Raw genomic sequence first — 24,477 nt, 5'->3', positions numbered from 1 at the left:
ATTTTCCCTTTGGTTTCTCTTTACTCCATTGCTTGTTGTTCCTCTAGAGTGCTGTGTTCATCTCCTAAATATCTCACATCTCCCAAGCTATTCCAAATCCCCATGAGGACCCCATTATTTCAATCCTTATTTGTTCAACTTCTCCAACATCTCCTGTGATAGATCTGTCCCCAAACTGTTACCTTCCCTGACCACCTGAGTTTTGCCAATCTCCTACCATAGCCAGTGTGTTGTATAAATAATTTTTCAGATACCTCTCCTTCCTTGCTCCCTGGGAGAGAACCTCTACATCTTTGGTATCCTGAGTGATAGGAGTGTTTGTTACTCACACTGGGCCCCGTGGACCAAACTTGAGTTTGTGCTGGTGAGATGAGTCAGGATAGGGCCAGCCATACCAGGAACCCCAACAGGGGTGGGGCTTTGAACCACTTGATATCAGCCCAATCTCTACGGGAAGGAAGAGAGTTGGAGACTGTGTTCGAGGTATGGCCAATGATGGAGTTAATCACACTTGCATAATGAAACCCCAATAAAAACTCTGGTCACCAAGCTCAGGTGATCTTCATGACGGGTGATATGCATCTATGTGCCAAGACATCCATGGGATGCTTCCCGCGGACACTGAAGCTTGGTATTTGAGACAGCCCCAGTATTCTCTGGTGCTACCATCTCCCAAGATGGTTTCCTCCAATATTCAGGATTCCTGCCATTAACTCTTTCTTCTCCATGCCTCTGTTATTTGACAGCTTTAGCTCCTCCTATCTTACTGTGTTTCTCAGAAAGTTCTCCCAAAGCCTCATTTCTTTCCAGTTGTTCTATTTCATCCCATACTGTAGATTTTCCTTCTTCCAAAGAAGGGTGCTCCCTTGCACCTGTGGGTCTGCTTGCCATGGATCATCGCCTAAAATGCATACTCTCACTGAGGCACGTTGCCTTTGTTGTGAATTTCAGATTATCTAGGTCCCCATAGCTCTGTCTTCCTTCTTTCCCTTTTCCTGCCTCAATATCTTTGCCTTGTTTCTTGCTTTAAGACACAAGCTCAGTGTTCACTTTATCTTCTTTTTTTTATTTTTAAGATTTTATTTATTCAACAGAGAGAGATCACAAGTAGGCAGAGAGGGAGGTAGAGAGAGAGGAGGAAGCAGGCTCCCCGCCAAGCAGAGAGCCCGATGCGGGGCTCGATCCCAGGACCCTGGGATCATGACCTGAGCCGAAAGCAGGGGCTTTAACCCACTGAGCCACCCAGGCGCCCCTTCTTTTTTTTTTTTTTCTACATAAAAGGTAACTTGCACTTGGGGCCTTTGGGTGGCTCAGGGGGTTAAATGTCTGCTTTCGGCTTAGGTCATGATCTGTAGGTCCTGGGATCGAGACCGCCCGCATCTGCATCCGGTTCTCTGTACAGAGGGGAGCCTGCTTCCCCTGTCTCTTTCTGCCTGCCTCTCTGCCTACTTGTGATCTCTCTCTGTCCAATAAATAAATAAAATCTTAAAAAAAAACCTCACATTCTCATTAAAAAAAAACTTACTCTTATTTTTCAAAGGTAAGAAGTATGGCTGAATAATCACAACCCCATTAAGAAAGAGTATCATTGGACAGTGAACTGTAAGACCATTGAGATGACCACAAACACCACGAAGATGAAGACTTTTATCTTTATTATGTTTCCTCAAGAGACACATTGCAGTGTCCTCTTTAATAACCTAAAATAACATAAAACAACTTACAAACGTGTCATCCAGGCAAGTAAAGGAATTACAACTGATTCCCACAATTTAATAATGAAGACTACATGTCAAATAAACATTTACAGTAATAACAACTTGAGGGAATCACCTACCTAGTTATAAGTGTAATTGATATATAGCTATAGTAAAAACACAAAAACCTATCCCGAATATGTCAACAATATTTTATCTACAGGTGTAATCTCATCACAAAACTTTGTAGGAACATGTTTTGAAAACTATGACTATTTCAGAACTTTTATAAATAAATACATAAATATAAAATATAAAAATAAATAAAATAGGTCTAAGGACAACATTTTCAAAATATACCAATGAAATTCATGGCGTAATATTAGGTTATGATAATCCTTTGTCTCTCGTTTTATATTTTTGAAGTAATCTCCTCCTTGTTTGTGTCCCAATGCATAAAAAACAGGATCTCCAACTCCTACCTCAAACGAGATTTGAATTTAAAAAAATCTGACATAATTTTTGGTACCACCCCAGGAAAGGGTGGATCCTGAACAAAGGCCTGGTTTCTTATTGTCCTTCTCTGGTCTCCTATAGGTACTCGCAGCTCCTCGGAGTACAATATGAAAATTCCCTTTAGCTAATTTTATAAGGTCTTGGGTTCTTCTAGATTATCTGCACAAGAGACTCCTCTCTTCCTTCCTCATGCCTGTTGTTAGTGTCTAGATTGATTTCCTGCTGTAAACCTGCGTCTCCCCGGGGCTCAGGGATCTGAAATTGAGAGAAAGAGAGGAAGTCAGATCACAAGGAGTCAACGCTCCAGACATCTTGGTCAGTTCTAACCAGAATTTAGACTAATTCATAAATCCAACTTTATCTCTAATCCTTCATTCTAAACCCCAATTCATTTTCAGTTATGACTCTTGGACTTTGGTGACCCTGACCCCCCAAATTTTTTCATGAGCCTAAGGTCACACCCGGTTATCTGCTTGATAGCCAGGACTCTAGGTGATTCTGCTCAGGGAGTAAAGCAAACTAGAGGGTGGCCTGGGTGGCTCAAGCGGTTGAGCGTCTGCCTTTGGCTCAGGTAACCGGGAATGAGTTCCACATCAGGCTCCTTGCTCAAATGAGGAGCCTGCTTCTCCCTCTGCCTGCTACTCCCCTGCCTGTGTTCTCTCTCTGTCTCTGACAAATAGAATCTTTAAAAATAAAACAAAAACAAAACCACAACAACAACAAAACAAACTAACAAACTTGAGAGAATGTTGCTTTCGACCTGAAACTCACCTTGGTCCTTTTTTGCTACTTAATGTCTGAACAAAGAACCATACTGCAAACATCAACATCATGAATCATGAGACCACCTAATCCTCCATTCTAACCCTAGATCCTAATGTTTAACCATAACACCTAGTCCTAAATTTGGTCAGTGCTGCATGGTCTAATGTTTGTCTCTTCACCTCCCTCAAATTTGTACCTTGAGATCCTAACCCACAAGGTGATGGTGCTATAAGATGAGGTCTTTGGGATGATTGGGCCACGAGGGGGGGGGGGCCCTCAACAATGGCAGTAGTGCTCTGATGAAAGAGACCCCAGTGACATAACTCAGAACCCTCTTAGTCTGCAACCTTGTAAAGGGTCCGGCACCCTGCTCGCAGACTTCCAGCCTCCAAACCATGAGAAATAAATGTCTGTTGCTCAAAGCCATGTAGAACTTTTTTGTGGGAGCTCGAATGGACTGAGAACTAGTTCACATGATTTAAACCAAATCTTTACTTAATCCTCTGCCCAAATCTATAACTCTATGTGCTGATCACATTAAGCTATGCTAAAACTAGTATTTCTTTTTTTTTTTAAAGATTTTATTTATTTGACAGAAAGATCACACGTAGGCAGAGGGGCAGGCAGAGAGAGACGGGGAAGCAGGCTCCTGGCTGAGCAGAGAGCCCGATGTGGTGCGCGATCCCAGGACCCTGGGATCATGACCTAAGCTGAAGGCAGAGGCTTTAACCCACTGAGCCACCCAGGCACCCTGAAACTAGTATTTCTGAAGGTTCACTCATTCTGACAAACTCCTTGACTGTGAACCTGAGGGGAAAGATGTAATGGAACGAGATGAGAGACTCGTCCAGAAGTGGGCAGGGGACACAAAGGACTCACAGATGCCATCTGACATAAGCAATGTGTTCGCAAGCAAATGTGGATGAACACACAGCTAGTCCATATTGATCTTTTATTATTGGATACATAGACTGTTCCATCCAATGTCCTATTGTTAGACATTTACTTTGTTGTAAATAAATCCCCAGAGTTCATATCTCTGAGGCATGAAAGAGAAAGTAAAAACACAATGTAGGGGAAAAAATTGGAAACTTGCTCCCTTTTCACAGAAAGTCAACATTTCCTCAGAGCTATCATCTGGGCCCAGTTGGTTTCCATGGAATTATTTCAGCCAAGTCCATGCCTCTGTGACAAACTAGTTTTCCTGAGGTCCTTAAGGTTTTCCACACGTCTCCCTGAGTCATGGCTCTGTGGGGTTGTCAGCTCGTGGCTGGGACCTGAGTGCGTGTACGGCTTCCACCTCATAGTGCATGGAAGGCTGACGTGTGGGGCTAGGGAGATGAGTGTGGGCTCAGCTACTGGATTCCTCAGATCTCCTCATTACACAAGAAATCATTGTGCCTGGACCCATGAGGACAGTAACCTACCTTCCCTTAGGCCGATGACCTCAGGCCTCCATGGCCCTAGGAGACCTAGGGCATCAGAGTGAGGCGGTCTCGCCCCCACACCCACAGGTCTGGATCAAAAGCCTGGATCTAGAAGACAAGCGGCCCCATGAGAACACAACTTCCATATGGGCCCTGCCCCCGCGACCCCCGACCTGCTCCCTCCTGTCGTCCAGACCCTTAATTCTTTCTGGTCCCAAATCCCCATGTCCCTCGCTGCACCTCCTCTCTCTCCCATTGGGCCCCACACCCTAAATCCCTCCAGCCAACCTACCTCTTCACACTCTTCTCGGGACACCCTGGTCCTCCAGTTCATGGATCGTATAAATTGGAATCTCAGTTTGTGGAACAAGGGTCGCTCGGACCGGTTCTTCCCATAGAGGAATGAAAAGATGGCCTGTTTGGGGGCCTGGTTATCCTCTTCCATATCACTGGCCAGGTAGCTGGAGAGAGACATCAGGTGGCTGTTCAGGAGCAGGACGGGAAGGATGCCCCTCCCCCACCTGAGCTCAGCTTCCCAGCAAGGACATAGGTTGCTTATTACCCAGTGTCACAGAGTGCCACTCAGTCATCAAGAGGGCAAAGGGATATTGAAAAAGAAAGCCAAAGTTGGTGGCATCACAATTCCGGATTTCAAGCTCTATTACAAAGCTGTCATCAAGACAGCATGGTACTGGCACAAAAACAGACACATAGATCAATGGAACAGAATAGAGCGCCCAGAAATAGACCCTCAACTCTACAGTCAACTAATCTTCGACAAAGCAGGAAAGACTGTCCAATGGAAAAAAGACAGCCTCTTTAATAAATGGTGCTGGGAAAATTGGACAGCCACATGCAGAAAAATGAAATTGGACCATTTCCTTACACCACACACGAAAATAGACTCGAAATGGATGAAGGACCTCAATGTGCGAAAGGAATCCATCAAAATCCTTGAGGAGAACACAGGCAGCAACCTCTTCGACCTCAGCCGCAGCAACATGTTCCTAGGAACAACGCCAAAGGCAAGGGAAGCAAGGGCAAAAATGAACTACTGGGATTTCATCAAGATCAAAAGCTTTTGCACAGCAAAGGAAACAGTTAACAAAATCAAAAGACAACTGACAGAATGGGAGAAGATATTTGCAAACGACATATCAGATAAAGGACTAGTGTCCAGAATCTATAAAGAACTTAGCAAACTCAACACCCAAAGAACAAATAATCCAATCAAGAAATGGGCAGAGGACATGAACAGACATTTCTGCAAAGAAGACATCCAGAGGGCCAACAGACACATGAAAAAGTGCTCCATATCACTCGGCATCAGGGAAATACAAATCAAAACCACAATGAGATACCACCTCACGCCAGTCAGAATAGCTAAAATCAATAAGTCAGGAAATGACAGATGCTGGCGAGGATGCGGAGAAAGGGGAACCCTCCTACACTGTTGGTGGGAATGCAAGCTGGTGCAGCCACTCTGGAAAACAGCATGGAGGTTCCTCAAAATGTTGAAAATAGAACTGCCCTATGACCCAGCAATTGCACTACTGGGTATTTACCCTAAAGATACAAACGTAGTGATCCAAAGGGGCACGTGCACCCGAATGTTTATAGCAGCAATGTCCACAATAGTCAAACTATGGAAAGAACCTAAATGTCCATCAACAGATGAATGGATCAAGAGGAGGTGGTATATATACACAATGGAATACTATGCAGCCATCAAAAGAAATGAAATCTTGCCATTTGTGACAACATGGATGGAACTAGAGCATATCATGCTTAGCGAAATAAGTCAAGCAGAGAAAGACAACTATGATATGATCTCCCTGATATGAGGAAGTGGTGATGCAACATGGGGGCTTAAGTGCGTAGAAGAAGAATCAATGAAACAAGATGGAATTGGAAGGGAGACAAACCATAAGTGACTGTTAATCTCACAAAACAAACAGAGGGTTGCTGGGGGGAGGGGGTTGGGAGAAGGAGGTGGGATTAAGGACATTGGAGAGGGTATGTGCTTTGGTGAGTGCTATGAAGTGTGTAAACCTGGTGATTCACAGACCTCTACCCCTGGGGATAAAAATATATGTTTATAAAAAATTAAAAATAAAAAATTTTTAAAAAAGGAAGGCATGGCTCAGCAGAGACTTCTCCTAGCTTGAGGATGGAGAGGGAACTCAATGGGAAGCCTGAGGGCATGTCCTGTGGGGGAACACCCACACCCACCCCTTCCCTTTAGCGAGTTTGTGCACAAACCTGTCTTCCCATAGAGCAAGACCATATACATCTCTCATGGGCAGGAGCTGACCCTGTTCTATTCTGTAACCATGACTTTCCTACCAAATGACTAATACAGGACTGGGTTCATTGGGTGCATTAATTCAACACGCACTCTTGAACCTCTCTTCCCATTGCCTCATGTCCTTGGTCCATTAGGTGTACTCTATATGTATTTGTTGAATGAATAAATGATGCTTTTTCTCATGTTCAAGTGCAATACTGATCACCTCCTAGTCCCAACATAACTTAAACCTATGCAAAACAGAAGGAATTCTGCAGTGCTTTGAGAGTGTGGTAATATGTTGACAAGTCCTGCAGGCATCGAGTCTAATGGGATTGGGGAAGGGGACAGGGGGGTGGAACGGTGAGTGGATAGGCAATAACCATAGTCCAGAATATCCATGACACTCGGATTTTAACAGAAGTGCTGCTGCGGTGCAGAAGTCAGGGAGGTTGGCGGGGCGGGGAAGGGGGGAGCATCTGAAGATTTGGGAGTTGAAGTTGACCTTGAGGACAAGTTGTTTTCCTCAGGTATAGGTGCAAAATTACCTAGACAGAAAACGCAATATAGGAACAGAGGGAAGTGTCCTTAGAAGGTTGAAACACCAAGGGGATGAGCAAATCGGACGAAGAAGAAAGGGTTGGATCCAATCTCAGAAGCCTTGCCTTGACCCAGAACACCACTGGCCCTGGAGAGTGGAGGAGGAGACCAGAGCTTTGAAGGACTTCATGCACATAGCGCCCGCAGGCTTGGGGACAGTGTTGTAAGACACACCCGCGGAAACACTCACAACAGATCTGTGCTAAGTCTTGGGGGCGTGAATCGAGGCATTTGTGCTGGGAATTCGTAGAGGAAAACAATTATGCTTGGTATCGCCGTTGGAAGGGGACAGACGGAGGATCAGGACCGGCTGCTTCGCTAGTCTGTTTGCTCAGGGCAGGGCCGTGTCCGTTCCTTCCTTCTGTCCTCTTAGAAGGGTCTTCTGTTTGCTTCTCCTGGCTGACGTCAGGGATGTTTGTGTTTACAAGAAACAGTCTAAAAAACACTATACTATAATCCCATCGTTTTTATACACGGGGTCAACAGTGTTTTTAAAAAGTAGGGTAATAAACAGTTACAAATGGTTTAAAAAAAAAAGTAGATGAAAGGTTAGGGTCCCACTTTCCCCCTCCATCCACCCAGGTAGCGAATTCTACTGAGGGATGAGACAAAAATACTCACAGGGCTATGAAGAAATGGATTCGCTGGTACTGCCAGGAGAAGAGGCCAGCACGGCTGAAGTAAGCTATGACCATAGACAGGAGATACTGGTGGCAAGAGGAGACACAGTGTCAGAGAGAGGTGACATCCTGGGCGAGGAAAACCAGTGGGGGATGGGGACAGGAGGCTGGAGCAGGTGCTCCCGCTTTGACAGACTGGGTGAATTTGCTTATTTGGTGTCAACAGGTTGGTTGCAAACCAAAGAAGTCAAGGGAAGGGTTGATGGTGCTCCCAGGATAGCAAGCTGTGCTGGTCTGAGGGCTTGTCTTCAGGACAGCCGGCCTCTGGAGGGTCTCTGAGAAGCTGGAGCCAAGGGAGCCCCACCCAAGAGCTGAGAGAGTAGGGACTTAAGGTGGCAACAGCCTGAGGGGCACGCCTGGGACTCAGGTCCCAGAGGACCTGCAGGAAACCACGAGGTCCCCAGCGGGAAGTGTTGGCAGGATGAGGTTGGAGACAGGGTTTTGGAGGCATCGCCCTGCCCCAGGACAGATGTTGGAGCAAGAACACATCTGAGTGGAGAACAATGATACCTTGTCGGATACGCTCAGATTTTTGTCCCAGGCCAGAAATTTTTGAATGACAGGATCCTCTGTGAAAAGAGGGCATAGGTCAGGTTGACAAGCAGAAAGGGGTTATTGTGGGAGCGTTCCAGGGCAAAGAGGAGAATGATGCCTCTCCTGGGGAACTTCCAGGATGTGGCCAGCGGTGAGGCTGATGGGCAAAAGGGAGCAAAGACCAGTCACCTCCCAGGGAAATTTGGTGGCTTCTGGCGTGGGGAGGCTGAGGGAGCACACCTGTAAGATTGGATGGGAGGTCAACAGGGAAGCTGTCTCATCATGCATGGACATGCCACTGCGGAGACCACAGTCATTCCCTGTCATTTTCTCATCCCACAGTGACATAAGGGTCTAAAGATGGCATGTCATTTCCACACCCCCTGCCCAACTCCACACACACAGCCAAAGACATTTAGAGTCAAAAGGCCAATAAGGGGAACCTGGGTGGCTCCATGGCTTAAAGCTTCTGCTTCGGCTCACGTCATGATCCCAGGGTTCTGGGATCGAGCCCCACATCAGGCTCTCTCCTCAACGGGGAGCCTGCTTTCCCCCTCTTTTTCTGTCTTCCTCTGCCTGCTTGTGATCTCTCTCTCTCTCTCTCTGACAAATAAATAAAATATCAAAAAAAAAAAAAAAAAAGCAAAAGACCAATAAGAACTAAGACATCTCAGGAGTTTAACTGAAACCAAGCTTTCTCATCCCAAGTACAGACCTTTCTCCAAGTCTCACCTAATCCTCTGTCATTTTTATGTGTCCCCAGTGACGGATCATTATGGAGTCCTCCAAGGATGGAGAGCTCACCAACCTTCAGAGAATTCTTTTCCACTGGAAAATTCTTTTCCATTGGAAGCTTCTTGAATTTAAAGAGAAAATGGAAGAGGGTTGGAGGAGATCTTCTTACCAAGCAACTTTTTGAAGACCTCGTGGTGTTCAGGGAGCACTGAAGACACCCGTTGTCTCTTCAACTTCATCTTGAGGCCACACAGTGACTCCACGACCCAGATGTCCTCAGCGCCAGAGCCTGTCTCCTCATCTGACTCATCCCTTCCTCTCTTCCTTGTGGGGGACTCAGGCATGGGGCGGGGGTCTACCCAGGGGGCTGAGTGAAGAAACCAGGCTACAGTATGAGGCTTTTGTCTTTGGAATTCAGCCACCCCTTCTCCCCCTCCAAAAACCCCAACTTCCCCTTCATTCTCTCCAGCCTTCCTGACAATTGACATCTCCCCAACCATGTTTCCATCTTTCTCCTTTGTTGATACACATCTGTCCCCATTCATCTTTGGCACTGTTTCACCACCCCCATCCTCAAAATTTCATTGTAGATAACTTCTCCCCTGGGAATAATGACATAATTACCTCTCTTCCTTTACCTCCTCTTTGGACCTCATCTCCTAACCCTCTTTCCCTGCTTCTTGGGTATTCCTTCCATGCTTACAGTTTTGTCCCCAACTCCTATACTTTCCTTCTCCAATCCCCGGCTTTCTGGATCTCTCCTGTCACACACACCCTACTCAGACACTCCTTCCTGACTTTTGTACCCATTCCTCTTTACTAGCCAAGCCTCTCAAGTCCGTTCCTCTTCCTCCTTTCTCACCTGATGGTCCTGGGATTTCATCATCCACCACATTGAAGGGGTACCCTGAGGTGCTAGGCTGGGGACTCTGGTCCTCAGACTGGGAATGCGGTTGATTAGGTTGATCATCAGCCATGATTTCTCCCTAGCTCTTTCTGGCCTCCCAGAAACCTGAGACCCTTTCTGGGCAAATTTCGACCGAACACAAGCCCTTGATCCCTTCTCCAAGCTGGGGCAAAGCCAGGAGTGGCGAAAAGGTCTGTGAAGATACAGTTGTCCACCTCTGCTGCCAAGCACCATGGAATCTGGTCCTTCCAATCAGGAAGGTCGGAAGCCTCTGATGTCACAGGTCATTCCAGCCTGGCAACCAGTTTGAAGGGAAACACGTAACTGCCACACTGGTGTCCAGTTTGGGATCTCGAGGTAAGGGCTGTTTCCAGCCACCGACCCAGCCTTGGACCATCCTCCAAAACTGTCCTCGAGGGGTCTGGATCACTCTACTCCTCTCCAGCAGATGCCCGGCTCTCTCCCCTCTTGGCACATGTTGGGCTCTCTCCATCCTTCCTATTCCTAATTCAGGGCACAATCTAGTGGGAGAAGGAGGAAAGAGACAAGGGAATTTGGGATGGGCCGAAACGTAAGAACTTACAAGACAGACATAAGTATGTCAAGAAGGTCCAGGTACATGGACTTGTTGGAATTAAAAGTTAGTTTAAGGGACACCTGGGTGGCTCAGTTGGTTAAGCGGCTGCCTTCGGCTCAGGTCACGATCCATCATTCTGGAATTGAGTCCCACATCAGGCTCCTGGCTCGTCGGGGAACCTGCTTCTCCCTCTGCCTCTGCCTGCCTCTCTGCCTGTGCTCACTCGCTCCCTCTCCCTCTCTCTCTCTGACAAATAAATAAATAATTTTTTTAAAAAAAAAAGTTAGTTTAAATCGCTTAATTTGGTAGACTTCTTCCGCTCCATGTTTTACTGACATTGTGTTGGGGGTGGGTGTTCAGTGGTGGGGGAGCACTCACGCTCTCCTCTGAGGCATCTCTGAGCCCAAAAGACATTTTGGGAACCTGAACCGGTAGATAACTGTACCTGTGTTCTCACACAATCAGACGGTGTCTACAACTTAAGAAGTCCCTGGACCACCCAAAACCTGCCCCTTGATCGCAATTAATCAGCTCTAGTCTGCATCTGAAATTTGTAAGCCCGTGTATCACTCTCGACCCAGAAACTTCAGGACCACTTGTGTATCTTTTGAACAAAATGCCACATGCACAAAAAGGCTAGATGGAAAAATCTCCCGTTTAAGGCAGAATCTGTTTAACCAAGAAGGTGGGAAGCATGTGGGAGCGCAGACGCCGTCACAGAGGTCTTGGCCAGCTGTCCATTAACATCAGAGGAAGCCTCTTCCCAACCTCCTACCTCCTACCTCTGCTTCTCACCTGTGCATCTGAATCTTGCTCACTCTCTCCTCCTGTGTTAATATAACAGGACTGAAAATTTACCATTTTAACCATTTTTGAGGGTATGATTGGGTAGCAGTATGCACCTTCGGGTCTCTGTGCGACCATCAGCACCATCCTTCTCCAGAACTTTTTCGTCTTCCCTGAAACTGAAACTCTGCACCCACTGAAGGAGAACTCCCCCTTCTCCCCTCCCCCAGCCCCTGGCAAGCACCATTCCACTTTCTGTCTCTAGAGATTGGGCTATTTCAGATAGCTCCTATCAGTAGAATCATGCAGTATTTTATGCGTATGTTTCTGATTTATTTCATTCAACAAAATGTCTTCCAAGCTCCTTTGTGTTATAGTGTGTGACAGAATTCCTTCCTTTTTAAAGATGAATAATATCCATTCTGTGTGTGTGTATGTTTGCATTTTACATGTTCCTTTCACAATCATAGAAGAACAGTGATACATACATACCATTTTCAGTTTATCCATCCATCTGTTGATGGACGCCAGTATTGAGTCCACATTTTGGGTAAGCCTTGCTTTCGATCCATTGTATGACCTTGGATGAAAAACACATCTTTAATTTAGGATGTGCCTCAAGTTTTATTTTGCACTTTGATCAAACTTACGGATAGCTAAGGAGCCCAGTCCAAGCATAAATAAAGTCAAACCAGTTCACCCAGAAAACCATATGGAGGTTTCTCCAAAGATTTTAAAAAACCAAACGAACAAACCCCAAAAAACCAGAAGTACCATATAATCTGGCACTCTTATGGCCGGGTATACATCCAAAGGAAATGAAAACAGGATATTAAAGAACTATCTGCCCTCCTGTGTTCATTGCACCATTACTCACAATAGCCAAGATAGGAAAACTACCCTGGTGTCCGTCAACAGAGGCGTGCATAAAGAGGATGTGAGGTCCATACACAGGGAGCTGTAGATTGGTATTTGTATAGAGGTGAGAAAGTAGGAAATCCTGCCATTTGTGACAACATGGATGGACCTTGAGGGCATTATGTGGAATGAAATAAGACTGACAGAGAAAGACAAATACTGCGTGGTAACATTTATATGGGAAATCTTAAAAAAACAACAAAAAGTCAAACTCAGAGAAACCGAAGGTTAAAAAAAAAAAAAAAAAGGAGGTTGCCAGGGGTGGGGAAGGTGGAGGAACTAGGGAGAGGCTGGTAAAAAGAAGAAAACTTTTCAGTGAGAAGATGAAGTCTACAGATCTCATATCAGACACAGTAACTGCACACAACATAGCAGGCTCCCCACCGAGCAGAGAGCCCGATGCGGGGCTCGATCCCAGGATACTGAGACCATGACCAGAGCTGAAGGCAGAGGCTTTAACCCACTGCCACCTAGGCACCTCTGGGATTGTTTTTTAGAACAAGGGATGTGATGCGCTAAAGATTGAGGCAAAACCCCAGGATTCACCTCGGCTGCTCTGATTCAAGTCCTCTGTCCTCTTCACGATGTCCCTTCTCCATCTGCTCAGACTCCTGTTGGTAGACAATCTGGAGAACATAAGCCAGTAGTTAGAATACGCTTGTCTAAAAGATGGGGGCGGTGAGGGTGCCTGGGTGGCTCAGTGGGTTATGCCGCTGCCTTCGGCTCAGGTCATGATCTCAGCGTCCTGGGATCGAGGCCCGCGTCAGGCTCTCTGCTCAGCAGGGAGCATGCTTCCCTCTCTCTCTCTCTGTCTGCCTCTCTGTCTACTTGTGATCTCTCTCTGTCAAATAAATAAATAAAATAAAATAAAATAAAATAAGATGGGGGCGGTGAGAATGGGAAGGTAATGGTTTTGTTACAAAGCAGCACATGCCCTTGTGCAAATCCTCCTGCCTTCAGGGTCCCATCTCTTCAACCTATAAAATAAAATATGTAGATAAGATGACCTGTAAGCGTTCTGCCCATGTTAACATAACCAAGGCAGTGAGGAAGCAAACTGGACAAGACCAGGGACGCCAAGGCTAGGGTAAAATTGTGTGCTTCCGTCCAAGCCCCCTCCCCCTCTTCGTGTGTTGAAGTCCTAACCCCTGGTACCTCAGAACGTGATGTTTTCTTCTTCTTTTTCTTTTCTTTCTTTTTTGGTGGTGGGTTTCTACGGAGGAAAATGAAGGGAAAATGAAGCCTTAGGGAGGACATCGTGATCTCAAGGTCATGAGCCCCAAGCTAGGCAGGGCACTCAGCAGGTAGTCTGCTTCTTTCTCTCTCTCTCTCTCTCTCTTTGTGTCTCCCCCTCTGCCCACCCCTTGGTCATGCACTCCCTCTCTAAAATAAATATATAACTCTTAAAAAAAAAAAAAATTGGTACAGAGACTCCCAGGTAGAGAGAAGAGAGTGTGATGATACATAGAGAGGGGACAGTTGGCTACAAGCCAAGGAGAGAGGATGGGACCGAGCCCCCGCAGCCCCCCCAACCCTGCCAAGGAACTAGGCCTGCCCACACCTGGATCTCAGTCTCCCAGCCTCCAGAACTTGGAGACCATTCATCTCTGTTGTTAAGGCCCCTGGGTTGTCTTACTTTGTTGCAGCTTCCCTGTAAATCCATCCAACCAGTATTTTGCATAAGAGGGGATGCAGATTCAGTCACTTCCCTCACACTTCTGTGGCCCCTTCCATTAAAGCAAGCCATGTCCCAAGGCTTCAAAGAAGAACTAATTCTTTCATACAGATTAGAAACTTGAGCGTTCATAGCCTCTGACATTTCCTGGTCACCGTGAATGTGCTAGTTTGGGGGCAAAAAATGGATGAAAGACTTTAAGAGAAGAATGATTCACAAATCTTGAGGATGGCTGCCAGTTATCTTCAGAAAATTGATGTGTTAAAGAGAAACAGGAGCCAACACAGGCAATTACTTAGAAAATTAAGGGCTAGAAAGGCTTCTTCAAGTATGGTGTCAAAACAGAAGAAAAGTAGGAAGAGAAAGTGAGGGTCATCTGCGGGGCTTGCATGGTTAAGCGTCTGCCTTTGGCTCAGATCATAGACCCAGAGTCCGGGGATTGAGTTCCACATCAGGGCTCCCTGCAGGGAGCCTGCTTCTACTTTTGCCTCTGCCTCTCTCTCTCTCTCTCTGTCTCTCATGAATAAATAAATAAAAATCTTTAAAAACATTATGTCCCTATGGCAGAAAATAAAAGTAAAACATTAAGTTCCAAAGGTCAATGACAAATTGGGGGAAATATTTGTACTTAAAACAAATACAAAAAGAGAAAGCTTTATATTTTAAATACTAATAAATGAAGAGATCTTAATGAAGCCACATTAAAAGTTACAGATCTGGGGCACCTGGGTAGCTCAGTCGGTTAAGTGTCTGCCTTTGGCTCAGGTTTTGACCCTGGGGTTCTAGGACAGAGACCAGCATTAGGCTCCCTGCTTAGCGGGTAGTCTGCTTCTCCCTCTCCCTCTGCTGCCCCCGCTTGTGCCCTTTCTCTGTCAAATAAATAAATAATATGTATATATTTTTTAAAGGTACAGGTCCAGGGGCGCCTGGGTGGCCCAGTGGGTTATAGCTCCTGTCTTCAGCTCAGGTCATGATCCCAGGGTCCTGGGATTGAGCCCCATATCAGGTTCTCTGCTCACCAGGGAGGCTGCTCCCCCGCCCCCCCCCTCTACCTGCCTCTCTGCCTATTTGTGATCTCTGTCTGTCAAATAAACAAATAAAATCTTTAAAAAATAAAAAAATGTTGCAGATCTGGCCCAGACAGAATCACAGGGTTCAGATTTGCCTTCCCTGCTTAAAGAAGTTTCTAGGAGGGGGAAATATATGAATATATGAAATGACAGGGTTTAGTCATTTGGAGAGAGGAGTGAGCCCCCAAGAGCTTCCAGTTCACCGCCCAGAGAGTTATCTAGGCTGAGGTATGTGGCAGGGGTCCTGGGGGTGCCCAGGATGTCTCAGTTGCAGGGACAGAGTTGTGTGGTGAGGGGGAAGGAGGCATGACAGCCAGAGTTCACAGGCAGAGAACCAGAGTGGACAGAGAGGCAGGAGGGTGTCCCAATCTTCAGGTGAGCAGGTCAGAGCCTATCGGGGAGACAAGGGCTGGAGGCCAGGACCCAATAGACGGGGCAGGCGGGGGCTCTGCCTGCCTTCCCCAAGGTGCTCAGCATAGCTTCCTTCCTTTACCTGCCGAAAATGGAAAAGAACACAGAAGAAATGTGCCTGGAGGTTTTCCAGTCTCGGGCCTAGGGGAAGTGTGGTCACCTCTCATGAATTCCAGCCTTCTGTTGGTGAGAAGTCTGTTGGTGGGAATTCGGGCACAGACCACACTTGCTAGCAGCAAGAGCTGGGCAGGACTTCCGGGCTACACAGCCACAGCCAGGGCGGACAGAGCAGCTTCCGGAGAAGCACGCCTTTTGTGCAGGATTAGTTTGATGCAACTCCTCAGTGAGAGAAATCAGGAATGGGTTATGTGCCCATCATTAGCATAAATCAGTACTATTACCTTTGGAACGAGTGTTACCTGGAGAAAACTTCCTCTGTGGATTTTGTATGTATCTAAATCTCCTAGAAGCTAAACCATTTTCTTGCTAGCATGGTAACAGGGGATGGTTGTTCTTAAGGACCTGGGAGCCATCTCTTTGAAATGTAAACCTCAAGGAAGGTAGTGTCTCTCTGTCACCAGGAGAGTTAAGGCTGGGCCCTAGACACCTAGCTCTGAGCTTTAAGGACCTGTTTGTCAGAAATGGGTAAGTAGTTTTCTTTTTCCTTTGGACAGAGACAACTGGCACGGATGGGCACCAAGATGACAAGGTACATTTAGGATGAACAATGAAAAACTTATAGCAAATGCCGCTGGCAAGTCCTGTGACCCTGAAACAGGTGTATTGTTTTGCTGGAGAACTTCTAGGTAATGGATTGTATCTGCCGAGCTGATTGAAAAGGCGAGGTTCATTTTTCTCCTTGCTGTCTTGTTAGTAGTTCGCCTGTGACATGCAACACAGTCTGGTTTAATGGTTATTTAACAATAGAACAGGGGAGTCTGGGTGGCTCAGTCAGTGGGGGGACTCTTGTTTTCAGTTCAGGACCAGATCTCAGGGTTGTGGGATCGAGTCCTGCATGGGGCTCCACACTCTGCACAGAGTCGACTGAGGATTCACTCTCTAGCTCTCCCTCTGCCCCTCCCCCTGCTCTGTCTCTTTCTCTCTAAAATAAATCTTAAAAAAAAAAAAAAACAATAGCGTGGTTGTCCTTATTTCTATAGTTGCAGAGAGGATTTCTTGGATGGCAGGAGATTTTTTTTTTTTTTAAAGATTTTATTTATTTATTTATTTGACAGAGATCACAAGTAGGCAGAGAGGCAGGCAGAGAGAGAGAGAGGAGGAAGCAGGCTCCCTGCTGAGCAGAGAGCCTGATGCGGGGCTCGATTCCAGGACCACAGGATCATGACCTGAGCTGAAGGCAGCGGCTTTAACCCACTGAGCCACCCAGGCGCCCCGGATGGCAGGAGATTTTACTTTTAATCCTCACCACCCGCTACTGGTTAAGAAGCAATTGGCTAAGAAAAAGATTACATCATCTCACCAAAAAATACTGATAAAGCATCGTCCTTATGGTCCCATTTTTGAAAAATGACATTTTCAGCTAACATACACATAATTCTCTTTGATGCGCAAGATCTCGGGTATCTGGGTTTGTTTGTTTTTTTTTGTGCGTGATTTCAGATTGTTCTACAGTTTTCATGCATTCGTTGTATAATCTGGACAAGCTAAGTTTTCTATTTTCTTGCCCTTTCTTGGAGAAACCATGTGCCCATGGATGATAATATCTAATGTCATGACTGGATATTAATTGTAGACCAGTGTTTTAGTGAAACTTGTAATATTTCAGTGATGTGCATACTATACACCCTTTCCTTGTCCTCTCCTGCTGTGGGGAATCTCAGTGCCAACCCAATAGATCTCAGGGCAAGGAAAGGACCAGAGATCCAGGACGTAAACACAGCCCACTACTCGAGGTGACCCCTTTCCTTGATCCCTAAAAGGAGCAAAGGCAAGTGGGAAATCCGGACCCAGGTCCCATAGGTCAAGTCTCAGCTTAGCGCCTCTAAAGCACCAGATAGGGTGGAGACTTTCGAGGCGTCCCCTAACATGTGGGCGCTTGGACTCACGGGAAACAGAGGTCGGGTATTTAACGGGCTCCCAAGTGGGCTCCAACAGGTGCACCACCGCTTCCGTCCTGCGCATGTGCAGCTCGGCCAGTGTGCCTGTTCGCGCACGCGTAGTACTGCCGCGTTGCTCTCGCTTCCTGCCCGTTCCCAGGTCACTGCTCGCCGTGGTTCCCAGGCTTTGGCCTCCGGCGGGCAAGGGTCCCGGGGCCTGCGGGACTGCACGCTGTCCGGTCGCGCCGGCATCCAGCGGGCACGGTGCTGTGCGGGCGCGGCTCCGCGCAGGCCGGGCGGAGGCTCGAGCGGGGACTCTCGAGCTCGAGCCCCGGAGCCCGCGGGCTGGGCCGGAGGGGTCTGGCCGTGGCGGCGGCGACGGAGCAGGGCGGCTCGGCCCGGGCTCGGCCGGTCTGCGCCCGCGGGACGGGGAGGCCCTTAGAGACCGATTCGGGCCCCGGGAAGGTCGTCGACCTGAAGTGAGTTTGCCCGTGGGCCCAGAGCCGGCTCCGCGGGAACGGCGGCCCCGGGAGGTGGAGGAGGAGCAGCCCCCGCCCCGGAGTCCTCGGGAGCCTCGGGGCAGCTCGGCGTGTCCCGACGTGGTAGGTCGTGCGCTTGCGGGTCTTGCGGGGGGCGGGGCGGCGAGAGAGCGCGAGCGGCTGGACCTGGAGGGTTGGGCACTCCCCCGGGACTGGAGACTCGTGGGACTCAACGTTTCCCCAGAGCGCAGGGGGTTCCCGCCCCCCCCCCCGACCCCTTGCTCCCCTGGTTCCCTGTCCAGTTTCCAGACGCGTCTTTAAGCGCGCAGGAGCATGTGCTGACCCCGCTGGGTTGTGCCCTGGGGCATCCCCCAGTGCAGGGCTGGACCAGCGTGCGTGGAGGAGTTGACAGGAGGAGACGGCCTGAGATGGGAGGGGGCTTGTTCTGGGTGTTGGCGTCGGGAGGTAGGCATGCTCGCAGGACTCAGCTCCTGGGCCCGGGTTCTGTTCTCTCTGTTACGGATTTTTTTTTTTTTTTAGTAAAAGATTCTTAAGTGCAGCGATAACGGAGTTAAGTGATCTCATGTAAAAACAAAAGTATGCCTTGATGCACGTTGATCCCACTTCAGAGAGCTGGTGTTTTCTGTTCCTGTGGATACCGTGATGTTCAGCAGTTTGAATAGTCACAAAGAATGCGTGAACAGTGTAAGAGGGTTTTCTTTTCAACATTAATTTAGAGAAGGCAACGTCTTTGAAAAATTAATGGGTGTTTATATTAACCAATGAGAGAAACCTGCTAATCACCTCCTGATATGTGGGAGTGACAACAGCTCTACTCTGATGTTTCTCCTTTTCTCACATGTTTAGACCCTTCTGAGTGTTCACAGGATAGGAGCTTTCTTTGGTGGTTCTCACACAGGATGTTCCCACCTCGGCAAGCTGCATTACCCGTGATTTCTATTATTTCTTCTGCTTCCCTAGGTCAGCCGTTAACAGTCTGTATGCTTTTCCAAGAGCAGCAGAGAATGAACGAATCCCAGGTGAGTTTTCCTGTCTTTGTATATGTTCTCTTGCTTAGCTTTGTAATGCATTTCAGAAGGGTTATATGGATTCAGATTTTATTTATTTGACAGTGAGAGAGAGATCACAAGTAGAGAGGCAGGCAGAGAGAGAGGAGGAAGTAGGCTTCCTGCTGAGCAGAGAGCCGGATGTGGGGCTCAATCCTAGGACTCAGAGACCGTGACCCGAGCCGAAGGTAGAGGCTTAACCCACTGAGCCACCGAGGTGCCCCTGGATTCAGATTTTAAAATGGGAATGTGGAAATAAGAGACATTATCATGTAAAGTACAATTATTAGGGGGTCATATCAGCACCCAGAGTCTTTTTCTGAGTTCATGTGTGCAGATAGTAGGTTACCTCAGGGCTGTGGGGATAGAGCAAACACATGACTGATGTTCCTGACAGTCTCAGAAAAGGAGAGTGCCACCCGTTACATGATTTGAATGGACTGTTTCGTTACTTGTGGGTTTTCAAGATTTCCTGGGATTTGAGAAAATGTCTTTGTGGGAGTTGATGTAGTTATGGGTAGCTTTTCTAATAACAACCATTAAATATTGCAACATATGGCTCATGCATGTAGCTTATCTAAACCGAGGGCCTGCTGGGTCAGCAAACTTCGGTGATCCAAGAAGACCTGTTTTCATTGTTCCTGTTTGATGCAGGGATAAAAGCTAAGGCTGAGGGAATGGCCTGCCCATCCTTAAGATGCTTCTGTTACTGTTCATTTGGGTTGTGCAGTAAATAATAAAGCAAAGTATTGTTTTTTTTTTTTTTAAGATTTTACTAATTTATTTGACAGAGATCACAAGTGGGGGGTGGAAAGCAGGCTCCCTGCTGAGCAGAGAGCCAGATGTGGGGCTTGATCCCAGGATCCTGGGATCATGACCTGAGCCAACGGCAGAGGCTTTAACCCACTGAGCCACCCAGGTATCCCAGCAAAATATTCCTTAGCAAATATATTCTTACTCTCATTCCCATTTCAATTCTCAGCATCCCGGTTTCGTCCTCACCCCTCTCCCGAATGTTTTGGTGAAGATTAGCGGTGACGTAATTACAGTCAGATCCATCGGACATCTACTGTTGGCTTTGTTTCTTTCTCCTGCTTTTGTCTTCCTTTCGATTGTGTATTTTTTATGATCCCATTTTACGTCTTGTGTGCGGTTGTTAGCTCTAACACAGTTGTTATTTGTGATTGCTTTGCAATTTATTGTATGAAACTTTTAATTCATCACAGTTTATCTTATCTTCAGGTAAGGTACCATTTATTGCTTAGAATGTAGGGAGTTTGTGACTTCCATTGCTCCCTGCTGGGTCATCACACTGTTGTGTCATTTTACTCTTACAAGTAGAATCAAGCCCATAGGACTAGTGATTTTTAAGCAAATACTTATTTTTTAAGGAATAAGAAAATAGCATAGCTACCATTTCTGGTACTCTTCATTTCTTTATGTAGATACAGATTTTTATCTGCTCTTACTTTCCTTCTGCCTGAAGGACTTCCTTCAACACCTATAGTTGTTCTTCTTTTTCTTTTTCAAATTTTTATTTAAATTTTAATGAGTAAGCTTACAGTGCAATATTAGTTTCAAGAGCAGAGGTCAGTGAATCATCCCTTACATAGGACACCTGGTGCTCATCAAAACATCTTCTTAATGCCCATCCCCCATCTAGCCCAACCCCACCCACATCCCTCCATCACCCCTCATCGTGTTCTCTTATGGTTTGATTCCCCTCTCCTCTTTTGTTCCTTCCCATATGTTCATCTGTCTTGTTTCTTAAATTCCAAGCATGTGAGTGAAATCGTATGAAATTTGTCGTTTTCTGACTGATTTACTTCGCTTAGCATAATACCCTCTAGTTCTATCGAGGTCATTGCAAATGGTAAGATATCATTCTTTTTGATGGCTGAGTAATAATCCATTGTATATATACACCACATCGTCTTCATTCCTCAGTCGGGGGACATTTGGGCTCTTGCTGTAGTTTGGCTCTTGTGGATCATGCTGCTCTAAACATCGGGGTTCCAAAAACATCGAAGGTTCTCCTTCGAGTCTGTATTTTTGTATCCTTTGGGTAAATTCCTAACCTAGAGTGTCATTGCTGGATTGTAGGGTATTTGTATTTTCAACTTTCTGGGGAACTGCCATACTGTTTTCCAGAGGGGCTGCACCTGCTTGCATTACCCCCAGCAGTGCACGAGGTTCGCCTTTCTCCGCATCCTGGCCAACCCCTGTTGCTTCTTGTGTTGTTGAGTTTAGCCATTGAGACAGCTGTGTGGTGGGATCTCGTTTTGATTTGTGTTTTGATTTGTGTTTCCCTCATGATGAGTGACATTGTGCATCTTTGCATGTAAGGCACATGCATTTGGACCTAGGTATGTGTCTTTGGGAAAGTGTCTGTTCATGTCCTCTGCCCATTTCATGACTGGATTATTTGGTTTTGGGATGTTGAGTTTGATAAGTTCTTTCTGGATTTTGGGACACTTTAAGCTGCTGCTGAATCTTTCAGCTCTTATATGTCAGAAAAGTCCTTTATTTTTGCCTTGGCTTTAATTTCAGGGGAGCGGGGCACCTGGGCAGCCCAGTGGGTTAAAGCCTCTGCCTTCGGCTCAGGTCATGATCCCAGGGTCCTGGGATCGAGCCCCACATCGGGCTCTCTGCTCAGCGGGGAGCCTGCTTCTTTTCCTCTCTCTCTGCCTGCTTCCCTACCTACTTGTGATCTCTGTCGGTCAAATAAATAGATAAAATCTTAAAAAAAAAATTTCTAACAGTTTCAGGGGAGCTTTGCTGGGTTTTGTCCTGTACATCAGATGTGTTCCCCTACTGTCTTCCCACTTCCATTGTTCCCAAGAGAAATGTGATGTCATCCTCTCCATTCCTACGTTTGTCCTGTGGTTTTTGGTTTTTCTTCTAGATGCTTTTGAACTTTTCTCTTTATCCCTGGTTTTGAGCAGTTTGGTTATGCTGTGTCTTGGTATTGCTTTCCTCCGGTCTCTGTGCTTGTGGGTCATTGAACTTCTTGGATCTGTGTTTATGATTTTCATCAATTTTGGGAAATTTTTGACCGTATTCCTTCAAATATTCCCCCCACCTCCCTCCATCTGTCCTCAGCGACTCCTTTTCCGTGTGTGTTACGCAGCTTGAAGTCATCTCACAACTCACTGATATTCTTTGTTCTCTTCCAATTCCTTTTTCTCTGTGTGTTTCATTTTATAAAAGCTCCTGTTGCTGTTCTTCGTGTTCACTGATCTTTTTTTTGGTGCTGTGTTAATCTAGTCGGGTGTTAACTTTCTCAGACATTGTAGTATTTATCTGTAGAAGTTCAGTTTGAGTCTTTTAAAATGTCTTTCCTGTTCCTACTCAGATGTTTTGAACATAAGGAATACGGTAATAAACTATTTTAATGATCAGTGCCACTTGTCACATCTGGGTCAGTTCCAGGCCCATTTCAGTAGATGTGTCATTTTCTGTGGTGGCTTGTCCTTCCCTGCATGTTTCCCCCAGTTTGTCAACCCTCCTCACCTCTTCTCGGTTCTCCCTCCCTGCTCCAGGGCTGGGAACTCTCAGGGCAGTAACCAGAGGCCTCTCCTTGTTGATATCCTATCTCTGATTCCTGTTCTTCATTGCTGCCTTTTATTGCTTCAAGATCCGTGTCTTAAAAGCCACTGCTTTGAGGGCACCTGGGTGGCTCAGTGGTTAAAGCCTCTGCCTTTGGCTCAGGTCATGATCTCAGGGTCCTGGGATTGAGCCCCTGGGATTGAGCTTACCCCTCTCTCTCTGCCTGCCTCTCTGCGTACTTGTGATCTTTGTCTGTCAAATAAATAAATAAAATCTTAAAAAAAAAAAAAAAAAAAGAAAGCCACTGCTTTGTATATTCTGTTTTTTGGTGTCCTTTCAGGAGGCAGGGTAAATCTGATTCTTGTCTGTCTTTGTTGAAAGCAGTCCTAATGCCTGCCTGTATTTTGAATCATAGTTAGAAACTTTTCCCCACATTGGGTTATAGGAAAATTCGCCCACTTTTTTTTTTCTGTGTGGTTTAATATTTTATATTTAGATCACTGATCCAGTTGGACTTTTTTCTTTCATGGTGTGGAGTATGGATGCAGTTTCATCCATGCCCAAATGACTATAGTGGATTATTATAATGTATTATAATATCACAGGTCCTCGTGATATGTCATGTAATCATACAAGTCTACTTCTAGACTTTGTGCTCTGTTCCACTGACCTATCTGCATCCCTATGCTGACACCCAACCCTTTTAATCATAAAGGTTGTGTTTTAAATCTGGCAGGGATTAGGCCACCTATACAGCTTTTTTTTTTTTTTTTTTTTTCGGAGATTTTCCTAGTTCTTGATTTTTTCTGCCCTCATATGAACTTTAGTGCCAGCTCACATAGTTCAAGGAAGAAAGCTTTTGGTATTTTTGTTGGGTTCACATATCTGTTAAGTAATTGAGGGCAGAGTGATTTATATCTTAGTGTTGACCCATCCAGGAACAAAGAACATCATTCCTTTTTTTCAGGTGTGCTTCTGTGCCTTTCAGGAGTGTTTTAAAGCTTTCCTAGTATAGATTTTGTACATTTCTTGTTAACGCTTTTATCTTTTCTGTTACTCCATGAACTGTGTATATGCTTGAATTATATCTTCTTAGTCTGTTAATGTAACAAGGGCTGTTGGGTTTGTTTGAGTTTTTTAAAAATAATTTTCTTTTTCTTTCTTTCTTCCTTTCTTTGTTGTAAGTTTATGTAAGTCTGCACCCAACGTGGGGCTCAAACTGACAGCCCTGGGATCAAGAGTTGCACATTCTTGGGGTGCCTAGGTGGCTCAATGGGTTAAAGCCTCTGCCTTCGGCTCAGGTCATGATCCCAGGGTCCTGGGATCGAGTCCCACATCGGGCTCTCTGCTCGGCAGGGAGCCTGCTTCACTTCGTCTCTCGCTGCCTGCCTCTCTGCGTACATGTGATCTCTGTCAGATGGATAAATAAAATCTTTAAAAAACATAAAATAATATAAAGAATTACACATTCTTCCAGCTGAGCCAGCCAGGCTCCCCCGGGCCTGTTGCTTTGTATATCCTGATTTTATGTAACACTGTTCTTTCATTGAGTTGGTTTTGTTGTTGATTCCCTTGAGTTTTGGGGTATAGCATATCCGTTGCAAATAGAAATAGTTTTACTCTCTCTGTTGATTCATATGCCTAGTTGTTTTCTCCAGCTGGAGGCAGTGAACATTTTGCCTCGTTCCTGACCTTACTGGGATTGTCTCTTACGTTTGTCCATTAAGTAAAACCCTGACT

General features: G+C 46.1%; 2 protein-coding genes across 2 annotated transcripts in view; one reads left to right on the top strand and one right to left on the bottom strand.

Annotated features, from left to right (window-relative positions):
* The window catches only part of RBAK (RB associated KRAB zinc finger), an 813,856-nt gene that overhangs the window by 308,598 nt on the left and 480,781 nt on the right, over window positions 1–24,477 (top strand). The gene's annotated exons all lie outside the window — the stretch shown is intronic.
* Window positions 4,451–10,218, bottom strand: LOC309854214 (speedy protein E4-like; the record flags this gene model as incomplete). The annotated part of the gene is made up of 6 exons (XM_082713046.1): window positions 4,451–4,513; window positions 4,698–4,866; window positions 7,914–7,999; window positions 8,483–8,541; window positions 9,411–9,608; window positions 10,104–10,218. The coding sequence occupies 6 exons, from the start codon at window positions 10,216–10,218 to the stop codon at window positions 4,451–4,453; spliced, it is 690 nt and encodes a 229-aa protein (XP_082569172.1).

Source organism: Mustela nivalis, assembly GCF_964662115.1.
Source record: "Mustela nivalis genome assembly, chromosome: 19".
Lineage (NCBI taxonomy): Eukaryota > Metazoa > Chordata > Mammalia > Carnivora > Mustelidae > Mustela > Mustela nivalis.
Note: the sequence above shows the minus strand (reverse complement) of the source record. Positions and strands in the feature narration are given on the sequence as shown.